The following is a 26014-nucleotide window of genomic DNA, read 5'->3' as shown; positions in this document are numbered from 1 at the left end:
GTTTCTCTCCGTTTATCTGTTGACGATTGTGTGTGTGTTTGCATGTCTGTGTATAAATGATTTATATATTCGATTCAATAAAAGAATCGCGTCTAACTCATGTCATCATTACGTTGTATTTGTTGTTCATTTTACTGTCTCTATAACCCCCTTCAGGCGGTGTTGTAAAACCCGGGCCAAACGAGGATGAGAGTTGATGAGAGTTCAAACTCTCACTCTCGTTTGGCATGGAACTCTCATGAACTCTCATCGACTCTCGTGCGCTCTCATGCGCTCTCATCGACTTTGAACTTGTTCAAATTTTCCATGAGAGTTGATGAGAGTTTTCTCCTGTTTGGCCCGGGTTGATGATAGTAGATAAGAGTTGACGAAAACTCTCATGAGAGTCAACTCTAATCAGCTCTCATCCTCGTTTGGCCCAGGCTTAAAGGTTGAGCCCTTCTCAGGTGTTTCAGAAACAAGGCAACATGGCCATTAAATAATTGGGAACAAGGGAACAAAGGGAAAATAAAGTTGACAAGACGGAAACAAAAACTATGTTACTGATATTTTTGGAACTAGGGATCACAAAATGGGCAAAATACATTTAGGGAAAAAAACACAAGGGAGATTGTTTGGGGAACAAGAGAACATGCCCCCCCCCCCCCCCCCCCCTCGACCCCTTCATGGGAGGGGCTCAAGGTTACAATTCCCTTAGCAAATTGATCTAAAATCAATCGCACGCTCGATGGCTTGAAGACAAAAATATAGAACATCAAGGCTATTTAATGCATTGACTCCGCGGTTCAACTAACGAGAAACAACATTAGGATCCAGGCTCTAAAGTTCAAGCCACCTCTCAGCCTCCGCCGTTGTCTTTTGTTCGTGGAGTCTGGTCTTTTTGGCGTCCTCAGATATATGCAAATAACTAGTTCAGGCATCTTCGAAAGCAAAAGTTGTTAAGTTGAAAACGTTGCTAAATCGTCAATGACTAGCAGTATAGTGCACGTTGTGCATGTATTCCGATGGTATCTTTCTTCGGCTACTGAAACACGTTTCTAATATTCGACGACCATTTCGTCTTTGATTCTGTGTTTACAGTGCAACATTTTGACGAATTAGCTGCCAAAATATTCGCTGCACATGACCGCCCTCATGTTTCTTTAAGATGTTTACTGAGTCTAAGTACACTTGAACACTTTAACGAAAGAAAGACACATCACCCTACCCTCTAATTACCACCAGCATAGCTTAAGAGTGAGGTCATAGGGCCTTGTTTAAATTAATTTCGAATACTTGTCAAAAGATGATCGTTAAACGATTGTTAAAAATCGTGAGAAAGTGCAAGCTTCTCTTTCTCAGGATTGATCAAAGACTACATGTAATTTTCCTGCACAATTCATGTTCAATCAGGGAGGTTATGAGAATTTACAAATTAAAATCGCCAACGAAAGGCAAATATTTTTATGAGCGATGATGAAACATTGGAATCAAACCCCAGGATTCAAACTTGGTGCTGAAAAGTTCTATCATGCCGAAGCTGTTTTTTTTTATACGTTAATTATTTGAACAAGCTAAGATTCCAAAGCCGGTTAGGGCGGGCAGCTTAACATATCATCCACGTGATTTTTTTATACGAGTGTGCTGCTCTGTTTTGCTCCACATTTTTTTCCTTCACTTTGAGACGCGCTTGGCAACAGGGTAATGTTATGACTAAAGTCACGAAAAGAAAATAAATGTATACGTGCTTTTACTTGATGAGCGAGACACCTAACACTTGAAAAAATTGACAGTGTGGCGTAGCTGGTATGTTTTTTCCTTTATCCTCAGGGTAATTTAATTTCAATTTTTCCCCGTTGCAATCACAGCTTGAAAAATCAAGATATCTTTTGCACCGCTTAATTTTAAATTAATTTACTTCGAGATCCTGCGAGTGTACAATGAAAATTTGGTCCTAGCATTTCTTTGAGCTGATAAAGACGTTAGAGGTATCACCATGGATTATTTAAACAAACTCGTATAAATATTGAAATAGCTTAACTTTCCTTCTCTTGCGAAATCTCATTGGTAATACGTATAGACTGTCAGTGCGTATTTAACTAGCGATCAGGGAATGACTAACACAAAAGCTATTTCAAGAATTAAAATGATTAGAAAAGATGCTGTCAATCATGGCCAGTACACAAATAAAATGTCGCTTGTCATTTTTACAGCTTTTTTAATAAGCAGATTGTTAATACACTGAGACATTGACTCTGCATATTTTTTTTTCGGAGCATATACTTTTTCTTGCAGCGTCTGTGTTATACTTTATTGAGGAATCGAGGAAGCCAGGAAAGTGCGCGCTTCGGCGTCAGGAATAAACAGCCGGGATGAATGGAAATCGCATTTTCCGTGTGAAAGCTATCTGGATTATCCTTGCATTTCTTGGAGGTGAGTTAAGATAAGATTTGTCTACGAGAAAACATCGTGATGGGGCGTTTCAGACAAAAGTGAAACATCGTATATTACAAAATCCATGGAAACAACTAAGAAATTGCGTGTTAGAAGCATTTATTACTTTGCATAATGTTGTTAAAGAAATAGAAAATCATCGTCTTCGACATGCAGGGCTATTAGCATGCTGCGGAAAGCAGACGTTATTTCAGCGGTATCCAACAAGGGATAATCACTACGTGATGAGATCGGATCAGGGTTTCTGCAAGGAGTTTAGTTTTTTCATCTTCCAGCTAACTGCGTTTTCAGCTGGTTGCGAAATGTTTGCAAGACGTTTTGTTTTTTCCAACTTCATCATTTCCGTCCAGCAGTTTGCACTTTAGCAGAACTGAGCTAAGTGGCATGCAAATCGCGCCTTTTTTGAGTAAATATTTATCCGGAAAACTTCCAAGCCCTCTGTTTTTATTCGACTTGACTGTAGGCGTTTTAAAACATTCAAGCCGCTCTTTATTTTGCCTGTGCAATCTGCAGATTTATAGAGTACCTCAACTTTACAATTTGTAAAACCTTCCTGACCTTAGCAACGTTAGTTTTATCATTTCTGACATCATATATAAGGAAAACTCTAGAACGTTAATATGATGTCTATGTTTACCTGTAGGAAACGACTGTCTAGAATTAAAATAATATATATATCACTCGCCGCTCCCTGCATCAATCCCATGTTTTACGTTTTCCTTTGCAAATTAACGGCTATTTTTCCTTTACGCAACGATGACTTGGCCTTTAATTCAATTTTTATTATTATTATTCGATATATGATTGTAAGGTTAACGATCAAATTAATATTCCGCGATATCTTTCAGCGATCTTTTGGAGATCATGTAACGTTATATGTAATAAAAACCCGTCTGATCGATGAGCTGCCGGGCATGCATTTCTTAGTTTCCTTGTCGTTATAATTAGTTGTGATTTAAATGAGCAATGTCACAATATTTTAAGTCATTTCTCTGATTACTCTCAAATTAAAGGAAACTTCAAAATAGTAGTTTTCTAAAGTGGAAACACACCAAAGGAGTAATTAAAACCCGAATAAGAAGCTCCTTTAAGTTCGCCTTTTTGTAAATTTGCGTCACATTTTGCTATATAAAAAAAGATATCGATTAATTTAAAGTTCAATTTCATAGAAAAAAATATTTTGTTATTTTTTAAGGCAGTTTATTATTTTAGAAATATGAGTGCTTTTCAAAGTGACAGAAGCAAAAGGTCCAAAGTCCCAGCCATGGAGGGGTGCTAAAATAATAAATAATTAATAAATAATAAATAATAATTACTTCGAATTTCAACAATTACAATTCCCTGTTTTAGCTTCTAAACACCCTGAAATTTGGCCTCACACGATCTTTGACACGGACTAAGTTGTCTTAGTTGTATTTTAAGGAGTAAAAATTATTTCATTTTAAGTACCTCGGTAGTTTGAGCCAGTAATTCGTCAGCTACATTTTAGGATCTATTTTGTCTGAACGAAAAGCTTTTTTAACCTATTTATAGATTTACATATCAAAACATCGCGTTCATTCCAGATTTCGAGAGGTTGAATGGTGGACTATTTTTTTAACTCTTGAAGACAACAAATGTCTCTGCTTATTTTTACAAATTCTGGAATCTCAAACAGTGTAAGGAATTTTCTTAAACAAACAGCTTAAAAAATATTCATTTTCTTGATTCTTGGACGTGCAAAATACACTCAAACACCAAAAATTGGAATGTCTAACTTATTAAAGAACTCCCATGTTAAACGCTGACGTTCAACGAGTAATCAATAGCTAATTTCTCCTTAATATATCAATACATCATCAAGCAGAGAGGTAATGAGAATACAGAAAATCAACTATAGGGAAAAACTATTTTGATATATGTACCATCAAATTCTTATAACTACAACCATGGACACAAGTGTTACAAAAAACAAAATTATTTACACGCAGTTTGCCCCTCCCCACCCTTATGCAAAGTTGACAAAAAACATCAATCTGACACTTGACCGTGTTTTACCATTTTTTTACCATTCCAACATTGAAATGGGGAACATGGGTACTGACACGTATTTAACAGTCATTACAATCATAATTTCATGTTTTTACGAGTTTTCTAACAAAATATGTCCATGGTTTTGCTTGAAAAATGAATAAACTAATCAATTGATTAATTAATTAATTTGTATTTCAATTTAGTTCCTAGATGTAATGAGATTCTACCTTGATGGACACTAAAATTCTCACAATGCGACTTCGGCATCTAACAAAGGCCGTGCGCTTTTTGTAGTATTATGCGGAACTGCTGATATTACCCCGAGGGTGTGCTATCTACCTCCTCGTCTCCCCGCCCTCCCCATCACCCGTCAGCTTACTTATCAGTTGGGCCAATCACAGAAGCGTACTTTATTCTCTTTTGGTGCTCATAGGTCTGTGGAAATTGATCACTAGATTTTATCTTTTTTCCAAGAATTGTTTTTCGATTCATTTAGGACTTTCTTCGAACTTGTTCGTGATTTACGTCATTTTTGAGAGAGATTTAAGATTGAGTGCTCCTAAGTCAAGAAGCGACAATTTTCACGCTAGATCTGTAGCAAATACAGCTTAATATTGCTTAATATTCCTTTGTATGGGCTTCTGAAATAGGCTACTTTCGACATATTGAACCGATTCAGTTTGATAGCAAAGGCTAAAAGACACACTAAACTGAAGAAATAAATAAACATACTCGTTCAATTTCGTCAGTGTTTGTGACCTATTGGCCTCACTAGCAAGACTCTAGGAACGCAGAGGAGAAGGGGGGCTGGTAGCTACGAACCCCATTCCTTCTTCTACCTAAAAGATGTTTTTAACACCGCAATTCCAGAACGGAGATAAATTTCATTCCATGTGTTGTTGCTTTATCTTGTGAAACGTCTGTTTCCCCACTACAGACCAATAGTGCAAATTTGAAAATCGTCGTTTATAAATAATTTATTATAACCGCATACGCAGTAAAAGGCCTGAAACTCGGCCGCTACCCCCTAAGATATTCAAGTACGCGGTACTAAGGCCTTTATTGGAGAAAGACAAGCGGAAATCAGTTGTCTTGTTCTTTGTGAACAACATGACGACCATCCTTATCGTGAAAAAAGAATGACGCAACATTGAAGCGCTTGACCTTTTTATCTCAAAGACGATTTTTCTCTCCTTTTTTTTTAAAAAAAATTCTAGTGCGTTTTACAGTGAAAAAATCAAAATCGTGTTGCAAATAAGTTGATGAAAATGCTGTCAAATTCGGCAACGTATAATGGGAAAATTTGTTCAAATCACTGCTAAAAGAACAACGTGACAGAAACCGCTACTTACGAATCAGTCCAGTACTTTCATATCGTGTGCATTAGATCGCGCGAGACTCGCGCGTGAAGAGAAAAGTTGGCAAAAGTCCTGTTCTTGAATTACCTCTCGATTTTTGGAATCGACTAATTAAGAACGTGCATAGTTTCGTCATTATAATCAAAGGCTCTTCGAGCAACCTCATGGTAATTTGGTAATTCGATGAAGTGCCGACCTTCGCATTTTTTTCTAAATAAGTGTGCAATAAAGTAATTCAATCTCATTTTATTTGCGTTTGAATGTTTTATTTTTCCACATGAGTTGCGTCATTGATGGTTCGTGCTCTCAGGTTTCGTAGCGCTATTCAGTTTTCACCACAAAAATATTTACCGGTTAGTGTATTACCTTTGATCCTTTTTAGCGTTAAGTAAATTTGTTTTGTGAATATCTATACTTTTCTGTCAGCACGTATAGCGTTATTTTTGAGCAGCGGATAAAATTCGAGAGAAAGATACGCCCGAGCACTTCGTGTTTCTGCTCGACTCAAAAAGATGAAAAACAGATGACGTGACACGAGGTGACGTCACGCGAAACAGAAACGTGCTGTGGATTCAAGCTGTGGATGTGGTGTTAACTACAACACGTCACATGGCGAGCGTAATAATTTTTTAACCGTAACTACGTGTAACTCACAGCTGCTATCAGTAATGTCACAATTTCACTTAATTTGCCTTTCAATGTTTTCTTGCGTGAATGGGTCATTGATAGTTTTTTTTTCTTCAAATAAGCGTTCAATAATGTGCCTTTCAATGTTTTATTTTTCCATGGGAATTGTGTCATTGATGGTTCGTGCTCTCAGGCTTCGTAGCGCGAATTCTATTTCATCACAACTGAAAGTGTAACCTTTGATCCATTTAGCATTAGGTAAATTTGTTTTGTGGATATGTTTACTTTTCTGTCAGCACGTATAGCGTTATTTTGAGCAGCGAATAAAACTTGAGAAAGATGCGCGTTTCTGCACGACTCAAAAAGATGAAAAACGGATGACGTGACACGAAGATAATGTGACGCGAAACAAAATCGTGCAGCATGAATGTTGTGTTTACAATAAAGACGCGGTAACTGCATGTAGCTTATAGCTGCTATCAGTTATGTCACAATCTCACTTCATTTGCGTTTGAATGTTTTCTTAGGTGAATGGGTCATTGATAGAGTATGCTCTACGGCTTCGTAGAGCGAATTCTATTCTCTTTTATCACCAGAGGATAAGTGTAATTGATCCTCTTTCGATTTGTTTTGTAAAAATTCAACCTTGTTCCCTGAAAGAGAGAGACCCTGGGAATGAGGTTATAGGATAATTTGTTTTTGATTGACATGTGCTGAATGGCGTTTTAAACAACCTTTCTGTCAGCACGTTAATGCATGAATTAATTGCGGTTTAATATCAGAATGGAGTGACGGAAACACGTCACTTCAAGTTCGCGAATCATCACTACACCTCATTACCATTCGGTAAAAACGGAATTTTGGTTTCCGGTTGCACAGAGTCAACTAAGCACATGCTGGCAAAAGCGTGTGAATTTGTTCATTTCCTTCGGTGATTTTTTGAATCTCTTTGGACTAGTCAAGAAAGAGGAATAGATCTTTAAACTTGGACATCTGTTAACTTTATTTCGGTAATTTTTTGAAACTAGTACGAATCAGTCGATTCACGTGTTCACGTGCTGCAAGGTCTTCTATTAGTTCGAGTTTGCTGTTCGACGTCTGGGGTCCGAAACGAAGCTTTCTGCTTCCTCGGAGCTTCTGTACAGAAAAATAACACTTTTTATGGTAGAGAGACACCGTCAGCGGCAAATTGATGTAAAATGAAGGCAAGGATGTACTCAGCGAACGGGTATTCATTCTTTTATCTTGTTGGTTTAGTCCTTGTTTTAAATGGAGGTAAGAAAACAATTGTTTCCTATTTTAATCAAAACAATTATTTCTCCTTATTATCAATTGCCAGCAATTGTCTTATATTAATTAATGTGACTTTGGAGAATTTTCATAAATGCTACATCTGGATACTATCTACCCATTTTTGGGTTAGATTGGTTTTTGTTATAGGTCTGTTTGACAGTGTTTTGATATTATGAAAGGAAAATTGGACTTTGATTACTAATTACTCGCTATAATCTATAGAACTAAAAGGATTTCAGTATAAGCTTTCCATTTGTAAATGGGCAAGTTGCGTAAGAATTTGGCCAACAGACGCGGTTTCCTGAACAATTCGATTTTATCGCCAGTCTTGAAAAAAGTACTCCGCCGTGATCTTTTATAAATAAAAAATTGCTATAGCCCATGACAGGCAGATCTTTTGAGCGTACCAGTAATTTTTATATAGTGTGTTTATGTCTAGCTTTCAGTTTAATGTAATTAGAGATTTTTATGATCGCCAGTTGCTTATTTCAACTCAATACGGCTGATGTCCGATGTAATGAACTTTAAACAACACCCTTCACTTGAATTGAAGAAAAAAAATACAAAAGAAATAGTGAATACGCATGAATCTACACCACAAACAGTTTTGAAAAATATGTAATTATGTCGGATATCACTTTCAAACATTTTTCTCTATCGTGACGATGGTCTAGCGGCCTTTAACAAAAAGCCACAAGACGTGGCGTGGGTAGACGGCGAGGCAGAATTCCAGTTTATTCTAGTTTTTTTATAATTATTATATTACCGTATTTCAAGGCAAAAAGCCGTCTCCAAGCGATTATTAAAATACTGAAACCAGAAAATATATCCCTTTGGAATGACTGGAATGATCCAGGCTATTCAGTTTATTCAGTGTCAAACGGCCATGCCTCGCAATTTAAAAACAAGCGTTCACGATCAATGAAGATAATTATTCCCGTGTAGTAGCGCTAAACATGCCCTTCAAAATATCACTTTGTTTATTTCTTTTTTTTTTTCATAAAATGTGGATTTGTACGGTCGGCAGTATTGCTGCTAGCGGCGTTCTGAGCTAAACAGATATGACAAGTAATCATCACATTTATCTTTAAAACGTACATCAAAGTAACGACAAAGAGGTATCCCTTTATACCGCAGTTATAACGCGTTTTGAATCAAGCTTTTAGTATATACGTATCTTAACATTTTACTAGTAGTTTTTCAAGACTCTGGCATAACTGTGTTGCAGTTTCGTAGTTTTGTTGTCTGGTACGCCTCTTTTAATTAAGCACAGGCGAAATTCAGCATTCCCAGAAAAACTATGGATTCCGAGAAATACTAATGCCGGAACTTCGTTTCCCTTTTGTGGTGTTATGACGTAATTGAAAGTTTGGATCACGTCTAGCTCAGGTCATCGGGTCATGAGACACAGTAAAATGATGCTTTTATCCCACTCAACTTGTGGTGATTACACTGCAACAAATGGCTGACATTGTTAGCTGCCATTAGGCTAATTGAAAAAAGTAAACTGCATTTTCAAGTACAACTATAACTGCGGTTCGAAAGCGTGTCGTTCTCTTTGTTTGTTTGTTCCTCTGTTTAATTGTTTTACAGTTTCGAAAAATTTCAATTCCTCAATTGCACTATAGTCTAATTTAGACTAATTTCGATCTAATTATAATTATATTACTTTGATTATTTGAAGCAAAACTCCCAAAAATGATTCAAAAATGTTTATGAAATGTTCAAATTCAACAGTTAGTACGACTGGAAGCCGGCGTATACGCTTCCTATTTGATAGCATAAGACCGAGACACGTTCATGTACTGGGGCAACGCAAATACAGAAATAAACGCAAGCCCGAAACAAATGCACGTGGATACATGCGGACGCGATCACGGTCTGACTTAACTATCGATCGCCGTATTTTGGTTCCTTGGCGTCATTACATCGCCACGACCAGTTCGTTTCAACTAGCGACGTCAATTAAACGGATTCGCCGTCAATCAAGGCCTGGCTGGAACAAAGCCGCACAGAGGCACCCAAAGCTGTGTGTCTTTATATTAACTAAGGTTTATCAGCCGGATTCTTCGCTTCGGAAAAAACTGTCAAAGGTATTTCAATTCGAAGCGACCACTTTCGACCAGTTTCTAACAAGTGATCTGAAAAAGTCATGATCTGGAAAGATTGATTCAGCGTTGTTCCGGATCATTCCGGTCATCCCAATGTTTTAGAAAACGCGGAAGGTGTAACTTATTAAAAGATGAATTCGATAGTGGACTGAAAAGTACACTATTGACTGGACGGATACTTATTTTTCCAAACTTGGAGTATCGAGACTTGAGTTTCGAATCGAGTGATTCTTGAGGAGAAACCAAAGGGCACTGTCAATTGATTATTCACAAAACTAATCGGAGAAAGAACCGATACGTGCAAGCAACTCGTCAGCGTACTTGTGAACATTTTATAAGTTATTATATTGCTTGTCTTGAAAGAGTTGAATTATTTAATTATAATTTTTCTTTCTCTGCGAGGAAGAAGCATACAAAGAAAATGGATGGAAAGTTCCATCAAATCCAAGCCTAATCAAAAACTATATACTTAAACAAGCCAAAACTAACCTGCATTCGTCTTATACAATTATAGGAACTACACTAACTTCATCGCCTTATACAAATGCCCAAACTCAACTATCAGTCACACCTACAGCCACAACAGTGCCAACAACAACTGTAGCACCTGAAGCAGTTAACACAACTTCAGGTACTGTGGCAGCTAACACAACTACAGCGCCTGAATGTAATACAACTATAGCGCCAAATACAACTACGGCGCCTAATGCAACTGCAGTACCACAATGTAATAGCACTTCAGCACCTAATACAACTACAGGACCTTCAGCACCAAAATCAACAGCAAAAAGCACATCAACAAATGCAACCACACCTACCACAGCATCTAACACAACAACAACAACTAGAGCACCTAAATGTAACACAACTACAGAGCCCAATACAACTACAGCGCCTAATGTAACTGCAGGAACAGCACTAACTCCATGTAATACAACTGCACAAAATTTAACTACAGCACCAAATGTCACCGCAGCACCAAATGTCACTACAGCACCAAATGTAATTACAGCAACAAACGTCACTACAGCACCAACTGTAACTACAGCACCAGATGTCACCGTAGCACCAAATGTCACCACAGGTACTGCAGCACCAAATGTAATTACAGCAACAAACGTCACTACAGCACCAAATGTAACTACAGCACCAAATGCCACCGCAGCACCAAATGTCACCACAGGTACTGCAGCACCAAATGTAACTACAACATCAAATGTCACTAGAGGTTCTGCATCACCAAATGTCACTGCAGAACCAAATGTCACTGCAACACCAAATAACACCGCATCACCAAATGTAACTGCAGCACCAAATGTCACTGCAACACCAAATGTAACTGCAACACCAAATGTCACTACAACACCAAATGTGACTGCAAAACCAAATGTTACTGCAACACCAAATGTCACTGCAACACCAAATGTAACTACAACACCAAATGTCACTACAACACCAAATGTAACTGCAACACCAAATGTCACTACAACACCAAATGTGACTGCAAAACCAAATGTTACTGCAACACCAAATGTCACTGCAACACCAAATGTAACTACAGCACCAAATGTCACTACAACACCAAATGTAACTACAACACCAAATGTTACTGCAACACCAAATGTCACTACAACACCAAATGTTACTGCAACACCAAATGTCACTACAACACCAAATGTTACTGCAACACCAAATGTCACTACAACACCAAATGTTACTGCAACACCAAATGTCACTACAACACCAAATGTTACTGCAACACCAAATGTCACTGCAACACCAAATGTAACTACAGCACCAAATGTCACTACAACACCAAATGTAACTGCAACACCAAATGTCACTGCAACACCAAATGTAACTGCAACACCAAATGTAACTGCAACACCAAATGTCACTACAACACCAAAAGTCACTGCAACACCAAATGTAACTGCAACACCAAATGTAACTACAGCACCAAATGTCACTACAACACCAAATGTAACTGCAACACCAAATGTAACTACAACACCAAATGTAACTGCAACACCAAATGTAACTGCAACACCAAATGTCACTACAACACCAAAAGTCACTGCAACACCAAATGTAACTGCAACACCAAATGTCACTGCAACACCAAATGTCACTGCAACACCAAATGTAACTGCAACACCAAATGTAACTGCAACACCAAATGTCACTGCAGCACCATATGTTACTACAGCACCAAATGTAACTGCAACACCAAATGTAACTGCAACACCAAATGTAACTGCAACACCAAATGTAACTGCAACACCATATGTCACTGCAACACCAAATGTAACTGCAACACCAAATGTCACTGCAACACCAAATGTAACTGCAACACCAAATGTAACTGCAACACCATTTGTCACTGCAACACCAAATGTAACTGCAACACCAAATGTCACTACAACACCAAATGTCACTGCAACACCAAATGTAACTGCAACACCATATGTCACTGCAACACCAAATGTCACTACAGCACCAAATGTAACTGCAACACCAAATGTCACTACAACACCAAATGTAACTGCAACACCAAATGTCACTGCAGCACCAAATGTAACTACATCACCAAATGTAACTGCAGCACCAAATGTCACTGCAACACCAAATGTAACTGCAACACCAAATGTAACTGCAGCACCAAATGTCACTGCAACACCAAATGTAACTGCAACACCAAATGTAACTACAACACCAAATGTCACTGCAACACCAAATGTCACTGCAGCACCAAATGTAACTGCAGCAACAAATGTAACTGCAGCACCAAATGTGACTACAACACCAAATGTCACTGCAGCACCAAATGTAACTGCAGCACCAAATGTAACTGCAACACCAAATGCAACTGCAACACCAAATGTAACTGCAACACCAAATGTAACTACAGCACCAAATGTCACTGCAACACCAAATGTCACTGCAACACCAAATGTGACTGCAACACCAAATGTAACTGCAACACCAAATGTAACTACAGCACCAAATGTCACTGCAGCACCTAATGTAACTACAACACCAAATGTAACTGCAGCACCAAATGTCACTGCAACACCAAATGTCACTGCAACACCAAATGTAACTGCAGCACCAAATGTCACTGCAACACCAAATGTCACTGCAACACCAAATGTCACTGCAACACCAAATGTAACTGCAACAACAAATGTGACTGCAACACCAAATGTGACTGCAACACCAAATGCAACTGCAACACCAAATGTAACTACAACACCAAATGTAACTGCAGCACCAAATGCAACTGCAACACCAAATGTAACTGCAACAACAAATGTTACTACAACACCAAATGTCACTGCAGCACCAAATGTCACTGCAACTCCATATGTCACTACAACACCAAATGTCACTGCAACACCAAATGTCACTGCAACACCAAATGTAACTGTAACACCAAATGTAACTGCAACACCAAATGTCACTACAACACCAAATGTCACTGCAACACCAAATGTAACTGCAACACCAAATGTCACTGCAACACCAAATGTAACTGCAACACCAAATGTCACTGCAGCACCAAATGTTACTGCAACACCATATGTCACTACAACACCAAATGTAACTGCAACACCAAATGTCACTGCAACACCAAATGTCACTGCAACACCAAATGTAACTACAACACCAAATGTAACTGCAACACCAAATGTAACAACAACAGCAAATGTCACTACAACACCAAATGTCACTGCAACACCAAATGTAACTGCAACACCAAATGTCACTGCAACACCAAATGTAACTGCAACACCAAATGTAACTGCAACACCAAATGTCACTGCAGCACCAAATGTTACTACAGCACCAAATGTAACTGCAACACCAAATGTAACTGCAACACCAAATGTCACTGCTACACCATATGTCACTGCAACACCAAATGTAACTGCAACACCAAATGTCACTGCAACACCAAATGTAACTGCAACACCAAATGTAACTGCAACACCAAATGTAACTGCAACACCATATGTCACTGCAACACCAAATGTAACTGCAAAACCAAATGTCACTACAACACCAAATGTCACTGCAACACCAAATGTAACTGCAACACCAAATGTCACTACAACACCAAATGTAACTGCAACACCAAATGTCACTGCAACACCAAATGTCACTGCAACACCAAATGTCGCTACAACACCAAATGTCGCTACAACACCATATGTCACTGCAACACCAAATGTAACTGCAACACCAAATGTCACTGCAACACCAAATGTCACTGCAACACCAAATGTCACTGCAACACCAAATGTAACTGCAACACCATATGTCACTGCAAAACCAAATGTAACTGCAACACCAAATGTCACTGCAACACCAAATGTAACTGCAACACCAAATGTAACTGCAACACCAAATGTAACTGCAACACCAAATGTAACTGCTACACCATATGTCACTGCAACACCAAATGTCACTGCAACACCAAATGTAACTGCAACACCAAATGTAACTGCAACACCAAATGTTACTACAACACCAAATGTCACTGCAGCACCAAATGTCACTGCAACTCCATATGTCACTACAACACCAAATGTCACTGCAACACCAAATGTCACTGCAACACCAAATGTAACTGTAACACCAAATGTAACTGCAACACCAAATGTCACTACAACACCAAATGTCACTGCAACACCAAATGTAACTGCAACACCAAATGTCACTGCAACACCAAATGTAACTGCAACACCAAATGTCACTGCAGCACCAAATGTTACTGCAACACCATATGTCACTACAACACCAAATGTAACTGCAACACCAAATGTCACTGCAACACCAAATGTCACTGCAACACCAAATGTAACTACAACACCAAATGTAACTGCAACACCAAATGTAACTGCAACAGCAAATGTCACTACAACACCAAATGTCACTGCAACACCAAATGTAACTGCAACACCAAATGTCACTGCAACACCAAATGTAACTGCAACACCAAATGTAACTGCAACACCAAATGTCACTGCAGCACCAAATGTTACTACAGCACCAAATGTAACTGCAACACCAAATGTAACTGCAACACCAAATGTCACTGCTACACCATATGTCACTGCAACACCAAATGTAACTGCAACACCAAATGTCACTGCAACACCAAATGTAACTGCAACACCAAATGTAACTGCAACACCAAATGTAACTGCAACACCATATGTCACTGCAACACCAAATGTAACTGCAACACCAAATGTCACTACAACACCAAATGTCACTGCAACACCAAATGTAACTGCAACACCAAATGTCACTACAACACCAAATGTAACTGCAACACCAAATGTCACTGCAACACCAAATGTCACTGCAACACCAAATGTCGCTACAACACCAAATGTAACTGCAACACCATATGTCACTGCAACACCAAATGTAACTGCAACACCAAATGTCACTGCAACACCAAATGTCACTGCAACACCAAATGTAACTGCAACACCATATGTCACTGCAAAACCAAATGTAACTGCAACACCAAATGTCACTGCAACACCAAATGTAACTGCAACACCAAATGTAACTGCAACACCAAATGTAACTGCTACACCAAATGTAACTGCTACACCATATGTCACTGCAACACCAAATGTCACTGCAACACCAAATGTAACTGCAACACCAAATGTAACTGCAACACCAAATGTCACTGCAACACCAAATGTCACTGCAACACCAAATGTCACTGCAACACCAAATGTCACTGCAGCACCAAATGTAACTGCAACACCAAATGTAACGGCAGCACCAAATGTCACTGCAGCACCAAATGTCACTGCAACACCAAATGTGACTACAACACCAAATGTCACTGCAACACCAAATGTAACCGCAACACCAAATGTAACTGCAACACCAAATGTCACTGCAACACCAAATGTGACTACAACACCAAATGTAACTGCAGCACCAAATGTCACTGCAACACCAAATGTCACTACAACACCAAATGTCACTACAACACCAAATGTAACCGCAACACCAAATGTAACCGCAACACCAAATGTCACTGCAACACCAAATGTCACTGCAACACCAAATGTAACTGCAACACCAAATGTAACTGCAGCACCAAATGTCACTGCAACACCAAACGTCACTGCAACACCAAATGTAACTGCAACACCAAATATCACTGCAACACCAAATATCACTGCAACACCAAATGTCACTGCAGCACCAAATATCACTGCAACACCAAATGTCACTGCAGCACCAAATGCAACTGCAACACCAAATGTAACTGCAACACCAAATGTTACTACAACACCAAATGTAACTGCAGCACCAAATGTAACTGCAGCACCAACTGTCACTGCAGCACCAAATGTCACTGCAACACCAAATGTCACTGCAGCACCAAATGTGACTACAACACCAAATGTCACTGCAGCACCAAATGTAACTGCAACACCATATGTCACTAAAACACCAAATGTAACTGCAGCACCAAATGTAACTGCAACACCAAATGTCACTGCAGCACCAAATGTAAATGCAACAACAAATGTCACTGCAGCACCAAATGTAACTGAAACACCAAATGTCACTGCAACACCAGATGTAACTGCAGCACCAAATGTAACTGCAGCACCAAATGTAACTGCAACACCAAATGTCACTACCACACCAAATGTCACTGCAGTACCAAATGTCACTGCAACACCAAATGTCACTGCAACACCAAATGTAACTGCAGCACCACATGTAACTGCAACACCAAATGTAACTGCAACACGAAATGTCACTACAACACCAAATGTAACTGCAACACCAAATGTAACTGCAGCACCAAATGTCACTGCAACACCAAATGTCACTGCAACACCAAATGTAACTACAACAGCAAATGTAACTGCAACACCAAATGGAACTGGAACACCATATGTCACTGCAATACCAAATGTAACTGCAGCACCAAATGTCACTGTAACACCAAATGTGACTACAACACCAAATGTGACTACAACACCAAATGTCACTGCAACACCAAATGTGACTACAACACCAAATGTCACTGCAACACCAAATGTCACTGCAACACCAAATGTGACTACAACACCAAATGTCACTGCAGCACCAAATGTAACCGCAACACCAAATGTAACTGCAACACCAAATGTCACTGCAACACCAAATGTCACTGCAACACCAAATGTAACTGCAACACCAAATGTAACTGCAGCACCAAATGTCACTGCAACACCAAACGTCACTGCAACACCAAATGTAACTGCAACAGCAAATGTAACTGCAACACCAAATATCACTGCAACACCAAATGTCACTGCAGCACCAAATGCAACTGCAACACCAAATATCACTGCAACACCAAATGTCACTGCAGCACCAAATGCAACTGCAACACCAAATGTAACTGCAACACCAAATGTTACTACAACACCAAATGTAACTGCAGCACCAAATGTAACTGCAGCACCAACTGTCACTGCAGCACCAAATGTCACTGCAACACCAAATGTCACTACAGCACCAAATGTGACTACAACACCAAATGTCACTGCAGCACCAAATGTAACTGCAACACCATATGTCACTACAACACCAAATGTAACTGCAGCACCAAATGTAACTGCAACACCAAATGTCACTGCAGCACCAAATGTAACTGCATCACCAAATGTCACTGCAGCACCAAATGTAACTGCAACACCAAATGTCACTGCAGCACCAAATGTAACTGCAACACCAAATGTCACTGCAGCACCAAATGTCACTGCATCACCAAATGTCACTGCAGCACCAAATGTAACTGCAACACCAAATGTCACTGCAGCACCAAATGTAACCGCAACACCAAATGTAACTGCAACACCAAATGTCACTGCAGCAACAAATGTAACTGCAACACCAAATGTCACTGCAGCACCAAATGTCACTGCATCACCAAATGTCACTGCAGCACCAAATGTAACTGCATCACCAAATGTCACTGCAGCACCAAATGTAACTGCAACACCAAATGTAACTGCAGCACCAAATGTAACTGCAACACCAAATGTCACTGCAGCACCAAATGTCACTGCAACACCAAATGTAACTGCAACACCAAATGTCACTGCAGCACCAAATGTCACTGCAGCACCAAATGTAACTACAGCACCAAATGTCACTGCAGCACCAAATGTCACTGCAACACCAAATGTCACTACAACACCAAATGTCACTGCAGCACCAAATGTCACTGCAACACCAAATGTCACTGCAACACCAAATGTAACTGCAGCACCAAATGTAACTACAGCACCAAATGTCACTGCAACACCAAATGTAACTGCAACACCAAATGTCACTGCAACACCAAATGTAACTACAGCACCAAATGTCACTGTAACACCAAATGTAACCGCAACTCCAAATGTAACTACAGCACCAAATGTCACTGCAACACCAAATGTAACTACAGCACCAAATGTCACTGCAACACCAAATGTCACTGCAACACCAAATGTAACTGCAACACAAAATGTCACTGCAACACCAAATGTCACTGCAGCACCAAATGTAACTGCAGCACCAAATGTAACTGCAACACCAAATGTAACTGCAACACCAAATGTCACTGCAACACCAAATGTAACTACAGCACTAAATGTCACTGCAACACCAAATGTAACTACAGCACCAAATGTAACTGCAACACCAAATGTAACCGCAACACCAAATGTAACTCTAACACCAAATGTAACTGCAGCACCAAATGTGACTACAACACCAAATGTCACTGCAACACCAAATGTCACTGCAACACCAAATGTAACTGCAACACCAAATGTAACTGCAACACCAAATGTCACTACAACACCATACGTCACTACAACACCAAATGTAACTGCAACACCAAATGTAACTGCAGCACCAAATGTGACTACAACACCAAATGTAACTGCAACACCAAATGTCACTGCAACACCAAATGTAACTGCAGCACCAAATGTCACTGCAACACCAAATGTCACTGCAACACCAAATGTCACTACAACACCAAATGTAACTGCAACACCAAATGTAACTGCAGCACCAAATGTAACAACAGCACCAAATGTAAGTGCAACACCAAATGTAACTGCAGCACCAAATGTCACTGCAACACCAAATGTCACTACAACACCAAATGTCACTGCAACACCAAATGTCACTGCAACACCAAATGTAACTACAGCACCAAATGTAACTGCAACACCAAATGGAACCGCAACACCAAATGTAACTGCAACACCAAATGTAACTGCAGCACCAAATGTCACTGCAACAGCAAATGTCACTGCAACACCAAATGTCACTGCAGCACCAAATGTAACTGCAGCACCAAATGGAACTGCAACACCAAATGTCACTGCAACACCAAATGTCACTGCAACACCAAATGTAACTGCAACACCAAATGTCACTGCAACACCAAATGTCACTACAACACCAAATGTCACTGCAACACCAAATGTAACTGCAACACCAAATGTCACTGCAGCACCAAATGTAACTGCAGCACCAAATGTAACTACAACACCAAATGTAACTGCAACACCAAATGTCACTACAACACCAAATGTCACTGCAACACCAAATGTCACTGCAACACCAAATGTCACTACAACACCAAATGTAACTGGAACACCAAATGTAACTACAACACCAAATGTCACTGCAACACCAAATGTAACTGCAACACCAAATGTCACTGCAACACCAAATGTCACTGCAACAGCAAATGTCACTGCAACACCAAATGTCACTGCAGCACCAAATGTAACTGCAGCACCAAATGGAACTGCAACACCAAATGTCACTGCAACACCAAATGTCACTGCAACACCAAATGTCACTACAACACCAAATGTCACTACAACACCAAATGTCACTACAGGTACTGCAGCACCTAATGTAACTGCTGCAACAACGTCATCAAATGTAACTACGCCCACTTCTGTTAGTATGACAACTGAGGCTCCAACAACAGCATCACCAAGTAAGTATCGATCATTTCAGGAACATCAAGTAGTTTGTTGATAATGAAGTCGCCCATTCTTTTACCTTTCGTTTTAAGAAGTAATTTTTTGTTCTGTTCCCGTTTTTTCAGGCACTCTCCCAACGTCATTACAAACACCACAAACGTACTGATATTGTTAAATGAGTTTTGGGGGCCTCAAAATGGGAAGGTGTTTCTTGTTCTTGCACAGGTGTTTTGAAAGACCTTATTGATAGTAGTTTCTCTGTGAGTGTTACCCTGTGTTCGTCAGAGCCAATTGCGAGGCAGCAGTGTTTGCGTATTTTCATATGTACTTCATGTACGTATTATCCGACCTAACTACATACGTTTTAGTTTACTTTGGAACTTCAGCGCACTGATGATAATAGCTTTGCCAAGTTTAAAAAAAGTTGGCACAGTAAGCGGCTGAAGCGGTGATTTCGATATTCACTTTCGGCAATGTTGACGATGAGTGAGGTACATGGAAATTTCCATGTGCCTTATGACTTAACACATAAGAAAAGGTGCATGGAAATTTCCATGTACCTTGTGACTTAACACATAAGAAAAGGTACATGGAAATTTCCATGTACCTTTTATACGCACAGATTAAAAGGTACATGGAAATTTCCATGTAACTTTAATACAACACAGATTTAAAGGTAACCTTGTGACTTAACACCATAGAAAAGGTGCATGGAAATTTCCATGTGCCTTATGACTTAACACATAAGAAAAGGTGCATGGAAATTTTTATGTACCTTGTGACTTAACACATAAGAAAAGGTACATTGAAATTTCCATGTACCTTTTATACGCACAGATTAAAAGGTACATGGAAATTTCCATGTAACTTTAATAAAACACAGATTTAAAGGTAACCTTGTGACTTAACACCATAGAAAAGGTACATGGAAATCTCCATGTACCTTGTGACTTAACACATAAGAAAAGGTACATGGAAATTTCCATGTAACTTTAATAGAACACAGATTTAAAGGTAACCTTGTGACTTAACACCATAGAAAAGGTACATGGAAATTTCCATGTACCTTGTGACTTAACACATAAGAAAAGGTACATGGAAATTTCCATGTACCTTTTATACGACACAGTTAAAAAAGTACATGGAAATTTGCATGTACCTTTAATACAACACAGATTAAAAAGTACATGGAAATTTGCATGTACCTTTAATACGACACACATTAAGAAGTACATGGAAATTACCATATACCTTTAATACGACACAGATTAAAAAGTACATGGCAATTACCATATACCTTTAATACGACACAGATTAAAAAGTACATGGCAATTACCATGTACCGTTAATACGCACAGATTAAAAAGTACATGGGAATTTCCGTGTACCTTAAATGCAGCAGTTTAGACATTTATTTCATTTGCCTTTTTTTGTTTACCTTTGGAAGAAATAGTCCCCTTTTAGAACAGTTTTACCAGATGAATTGGAGAATGGTAAAATTTAACATGTTTTCGAAAAATCATTCCATGAAACAATATTTTAAGAAATCTTTTCACCTTTGATGCTTTTAAGAGTGCAATTGGTAAAATTCACACTGAAGTAATAAAAATTTATATCTCTTCTTTTATTGTTGTAGTAACAGCCAGCCTGTCCCCAACACCTTCCACTGTAAAACAGACGTTAATTGCTTCATCTACTAATAATGTCTTTACTGTTCCGACTACGCCAGATCCAGAAGCGCTTAAGAAGTTTGTGGTAGACATGACAATAACAAATAAAGATTATACCAGTAGTCTTGGAAACAAAGAAAGTGAAGACTTTAAACGGTTTTCCAAAGAAATCGAAAGTGATGTTGATGAAGCTCTTGAAGGGGTTAAAGGCTTTGTCTACTCTAAGGTGGAACGATTTAGTGAAGGAAACAAAATAAACTGCCAAATGACAGTCTTTGTAAATAAAACGTCATCGGCGACAGAAGAGGAAATTCAAAGAGCACTGGGAGACGAAATAGGTGCCTTTAAGATAACAAACGTAATTGTTGTGGACACTATGAAGCCAACGACATTGCCACCTACGGAGCCACCCACCGCAGAGGAAGAGATTGTTTTTGAAGTAACCGTTACAATACCGGACGAAGAGTTTACAGAAGAACTCAGCGACTCCTCAAGCCCAAAGTTTAAGGCGTTGGCCGCCGATTTAAGTGCAACTCTCACTAATGTCCTCAAAGAAAAAGTTGCAAATTTTCTTCGCGTAGAAATTATTGGTTTCCGCAAGGGCAGTATCATATGCATATTTAACGTCATAACAGAGGAAGTATCTACAGCGTCGGACGAGCAAATAAAAGAAGTATTAACCACAGCAAGCGAGGGTGGACAAACAGGGAATTACACCTTTACTGAAATTACGGTTGAGAAAAAAGTGACTGCTAAAAAGCAGACTGGAGATAAAAAGACAGTGCTGCCAGATTGGGTGATTGGAGTGATATCAGTGTTTGCCGTTATGGTGTTGCTTATAATCCTGATGATCTATTTGGTAAGAGTATTTTAATTTAAAGGGGGTACAATTCGCGAGAAATGTCTTTTGGGAACGCCAGTATGTAAAAGAAAAGTTGATAAGTAACTCATGTCGACCGGGAGTTATCACGTAACAAATTGTCATTACTGCTATCAAATGGATACCTCTCTCTGGGATGTCGAAAACAAAAAAGTTCTTCCAAGACGTCTTTTATTTATAGTCAAGTATATTTGAACGTAACTCATACAAACAGGCTCGTCGATTTCACCTCATGCTTCTTCCTCTAGATCTTTATGCCAAGTGGAAATTAAGGGGACTTTGTCACGGATTTTACCAGATTTTTGAACGGCCAAAATTTATCTTTGTGTCACAGGAAACCTAAAAATAACAGTCCATTTTAATTAAAAATTGCTATATTAGAGCACTGAAACTGTTAACGAACATTTTTGGCTGCGGATGACTTGGATGGAAACGGATTTATTTCGCGCATCATCATAAAAATCGATTTTTATAGCCGTAGGTTGATTTCTATCCAAAAACTATGGTTGTATATCTTCCTTTAGATGTTCAAAGATAATGCTTTTTATGGGTTTAGCTGCCTATCACTTATTTCAGAACAGTTTAGACCAAAAATCTGCGAACTCCCCTTGACAAAGCTCCTTTAAAGCCTGTACACTCTGACGCCAACTAGCTCAGGTCCTGCATCCTGCTTTATCTCTCTCATTTCTGTTGTCCTCCTTTATGTTAACTCAGATATTTTGGAGGAGGGCAGGAGAGAAGGAGAGAGAAATGAGCTGGATATATTTTTTTACTGTCCAAGCGTTTACTTTTAACCTTTCAGAGTGACCAACATTTAGTTTCTCCCTACAATATCAATAAGTTATCAAGGAGACAGGCGATGAGAAAATAGAGATTATCATCTAGAAAGTGTTGGACAAAGCAGCGCTTCGTTTACCTGGTCTGGCTACCAACAAACAAAATATAAGAAACATTGCCTAGTGAAGCATCGCCTTTGGCAAATACAGTAGAAACCCGCGTGTAGGAACCTACAGAGTTTGGCAAAACAGGTTCTTGTATTTTGGGGTACTTATTGACAGTTTAGGCTAAGTAGGTTCTTAATTTCTACAGAGTAGACATTTTTGTTGATTATCAGAAAATAGTATAAAATCTGTTCTGTTCTTCATTATAAAGTGCAACAACATTAATTGATCAATGATATAGTACTGTTTATAACATCACCTTTTTGGTTTTTGGTAAAAAAATATATAAATTAAATCGTTAACCCCACATATAAGAACCTGTTGAAATTTGTTTGGCTAAACAGGTTCTTTTATTTTGGGGTATTAAAAAAGCAAATTTCTGCCAAAAGGTTCTTAAATCCCGAGTGTCTTACACGCGGTTTTTTACTGTATGCCATAACCTATCAGAAAGTTCTGAAAACTTATAACGCCTCCTCATTTTCTTGTAGCTCTGTAGAAAGCGCAGAATCCAACACCATAGTCTGGAGTTTTTGGACGTTTATGATAACTATGGTATTGCCTTAGAGGATTTCCACAAAAGAAAGTTGACAGTATCACAACAGGAAAACGGAGTTTAGTGAAAGGTAACAATACATAACATAACGTAACATAACATAACATAACGTATTGTAGAATTCTCTTTATTGAAGAGCTGGGAAAACAGTAGCCTCCCACGAAGTCGTTCTTAGGGGGGATCGCGTTATTCAATTGATGTATTGATCAACGCTCGGTATGGTGTAGACAAAAACGACATTCGTTTGATGTTTGATCCCGAAGGAAAACGTCTGTTTTGTAGCAGGCATTGTGTTCGAAAACAAAACAAACTCGTTCCCTCGGGATTAGTCTTTTTTTGTGATAACACGCCACACCCCATCCATCCCCTGACCTTCTCTGTTAGGCTCCCCCATCACTCTGTGGGTGGTAGATCATGACATTTTATGAACAAAACAAGGCAACTTTACGCTTTTAAAGTTACGGTGTTCGTCCACCCAAATTACTTATAACTGTTACGATTTTGTGCAAAGTGCTGCTAAAATATAACGAAAATAGCATTCAAGCGTTGTTATGCCGTCTTAAGAACAAATAGACGAGCTTTCTGGCTTCTCCGAAATATGTCAGACCATCATGCACACATTGCCTTCCTTCACATTTCTTTTTCCATTCTTTTTAATTATTACTTATTTTTTTAGGTGATGCCGGAATGTTATAAGTTTATAATATATTCAAGATGGACATTAAAAGAAAGCTAAATAATTAAGTCATTGTACAGAAAGTAGAGGCTGGAAGATACAGAGAAAGAGATTACATAATTCAACAAGGACTCGATGTACATGTGTTTTTATTTCATAAGGAAACAAACCGAAGTAAGAAAGGCAGTTTATTTATAAGAATCTCTCAGATGTTATAGCAAACGCATTGTAGTTGTAGTTTTAACTTTGGGGCAAATATCGCAGTGATACGAGGATGTCTCCTATATCCAGTTGAACAAAGATACTATATTTTTGGAAGAAAAGTAAATATGTAGGAAGAAAAAATCTATTTTAGTTAGTAACTAGTGTAGAATTTGTGTCCAGACTGACTTATTCAAATGAAATTAAGTTTTTTAAAACATGATCAAATAGACTTGTTTTATCGAAACCAGACAGGTTACGTTTGTTAAGTGTCGGTCCCAGGAGAACGCTTTTCCAACTGAGTTTTAGTTCAAAAGGTTAGAAAAAGCGTTGTACTATTGAGATCAACAGTGTTTCGTGTTGTATTGGGGAAGACAGCTAACGGTTGATGTGTATGACAGCCGGTTACATGATACATGTAACCCATTAATGAAACCGCCTCTTGATTATTGTATTCTAATACATCATACCCGGGTACTTTATTCTATATACGATTGGATATGGATTTATATGGATTTAAGGTTTTGTATTTGTGCAATTCTATAGAATTTTATGAAAAGTGTATTACATTTTGGACATCTTGAAGGTAATTTTACATTAAAATTTATCAAAGTATTATTATATTATAATATTGCTCCAGTGAAAAATTTGGTATGCTTTTTTGTAAAAATACTAACTAAAAAATAGAGGTGCTTAACTGCACATGAGCGCTGTTGTAAAATGAGTTCTTTTTTTCTAGAACAACTACTGTAGATTTTAAAAACTATGAAAATAGATCCAACTATTTTTTTTTATTTAATTTTTTTATAACGCCGTGTAAGGAGCATTTATATTTAGCGTGCTTCACATTTGATTGGCTAGCTCTTAGGAGGATAAAATAGCTTTATTATAATTACAAACTTTTCTAGAAATAAAATAAGTGCTAAGTGAAACACACTATTCGCCACTTCGTCGCATGCTTCATACAGAACTTATAAAACATGGTTAAGGCTTTTATATTGCTTAATTAAAGTATGTTTTGCTATATTGAAATAAAGAAATGCACTTTTATTAAACCCTTTGCTTTATCACATATCAGTTCAGAAACTTTCAGGAAAAAGGTTGACCAATATTCCCCCAATGCAGACTTCATGTCTTGCTATGTCAGTTTCAGCGGCGTGGTGGCCTAATGGTTAATGCTCTGGAATCTGGATCAATCAGACCAGGTTCAAGCCAGGGTCA

The 26014-nt window shown here is 38.6% G+C and overlaps 2 protein-coding genes across 2 annotated transcripts in view; one reads left to right on the top strand and one right to left on the bottom strand.

Annotated features, from left to right (window-relative positions):
• LOC144633775 (uncharacterized) overlaps positions 1-26014 on the bottom strand; it is a 145107-nt gene that overhangs the window by 14190 nt on the left and 104903 nt on the right. The gene's annotated exons all lie outside the window — the stretch shown is intronic.
• Positions 2250-25832, top strand: LOC144632355 (uncharacterized). The gene is made up of 12 exons (XM_078490984.1): positions 2250-2412; positions 10350-11206; positions 14918-15454; positions 16293-16300; positions 16383-16390; positions 16815-17002; positions 17319-17326; positions 18237-18280; positions 19626-19886; positions 21509-22401; positions 23852-23986; positions 24593-25832. Exons 1-11 carry the CDS (start codon positions 2352-2354, stop codon positions 23978-23980), a joined length of 2994 nt encoding a protein of 997 aa, XP_078347110.1. The 5' UTR covers positions 2250-2351; the 3' UTR covers positions 23981-23986; positions 24593-25832.

Source organism: Oculina patagonica, chromosome 12, assembly GCF_052425735.1.
Source record: "Oculina patagonica isolate OP01 chromosome 12, crgOcupat, whole genome shotgun sequence".
NCBI classification, from domain to species: Eukaryota; Metazoa; Cnidaria; class Anthozoa; order Scleractinia; family Oculinidae; genus Oculina; species Oculina patagonica.
Note: the sequence above shows the minus strand (reverse complement) of the source record. Positions and strands in the feature narration are given on the sequence as shown.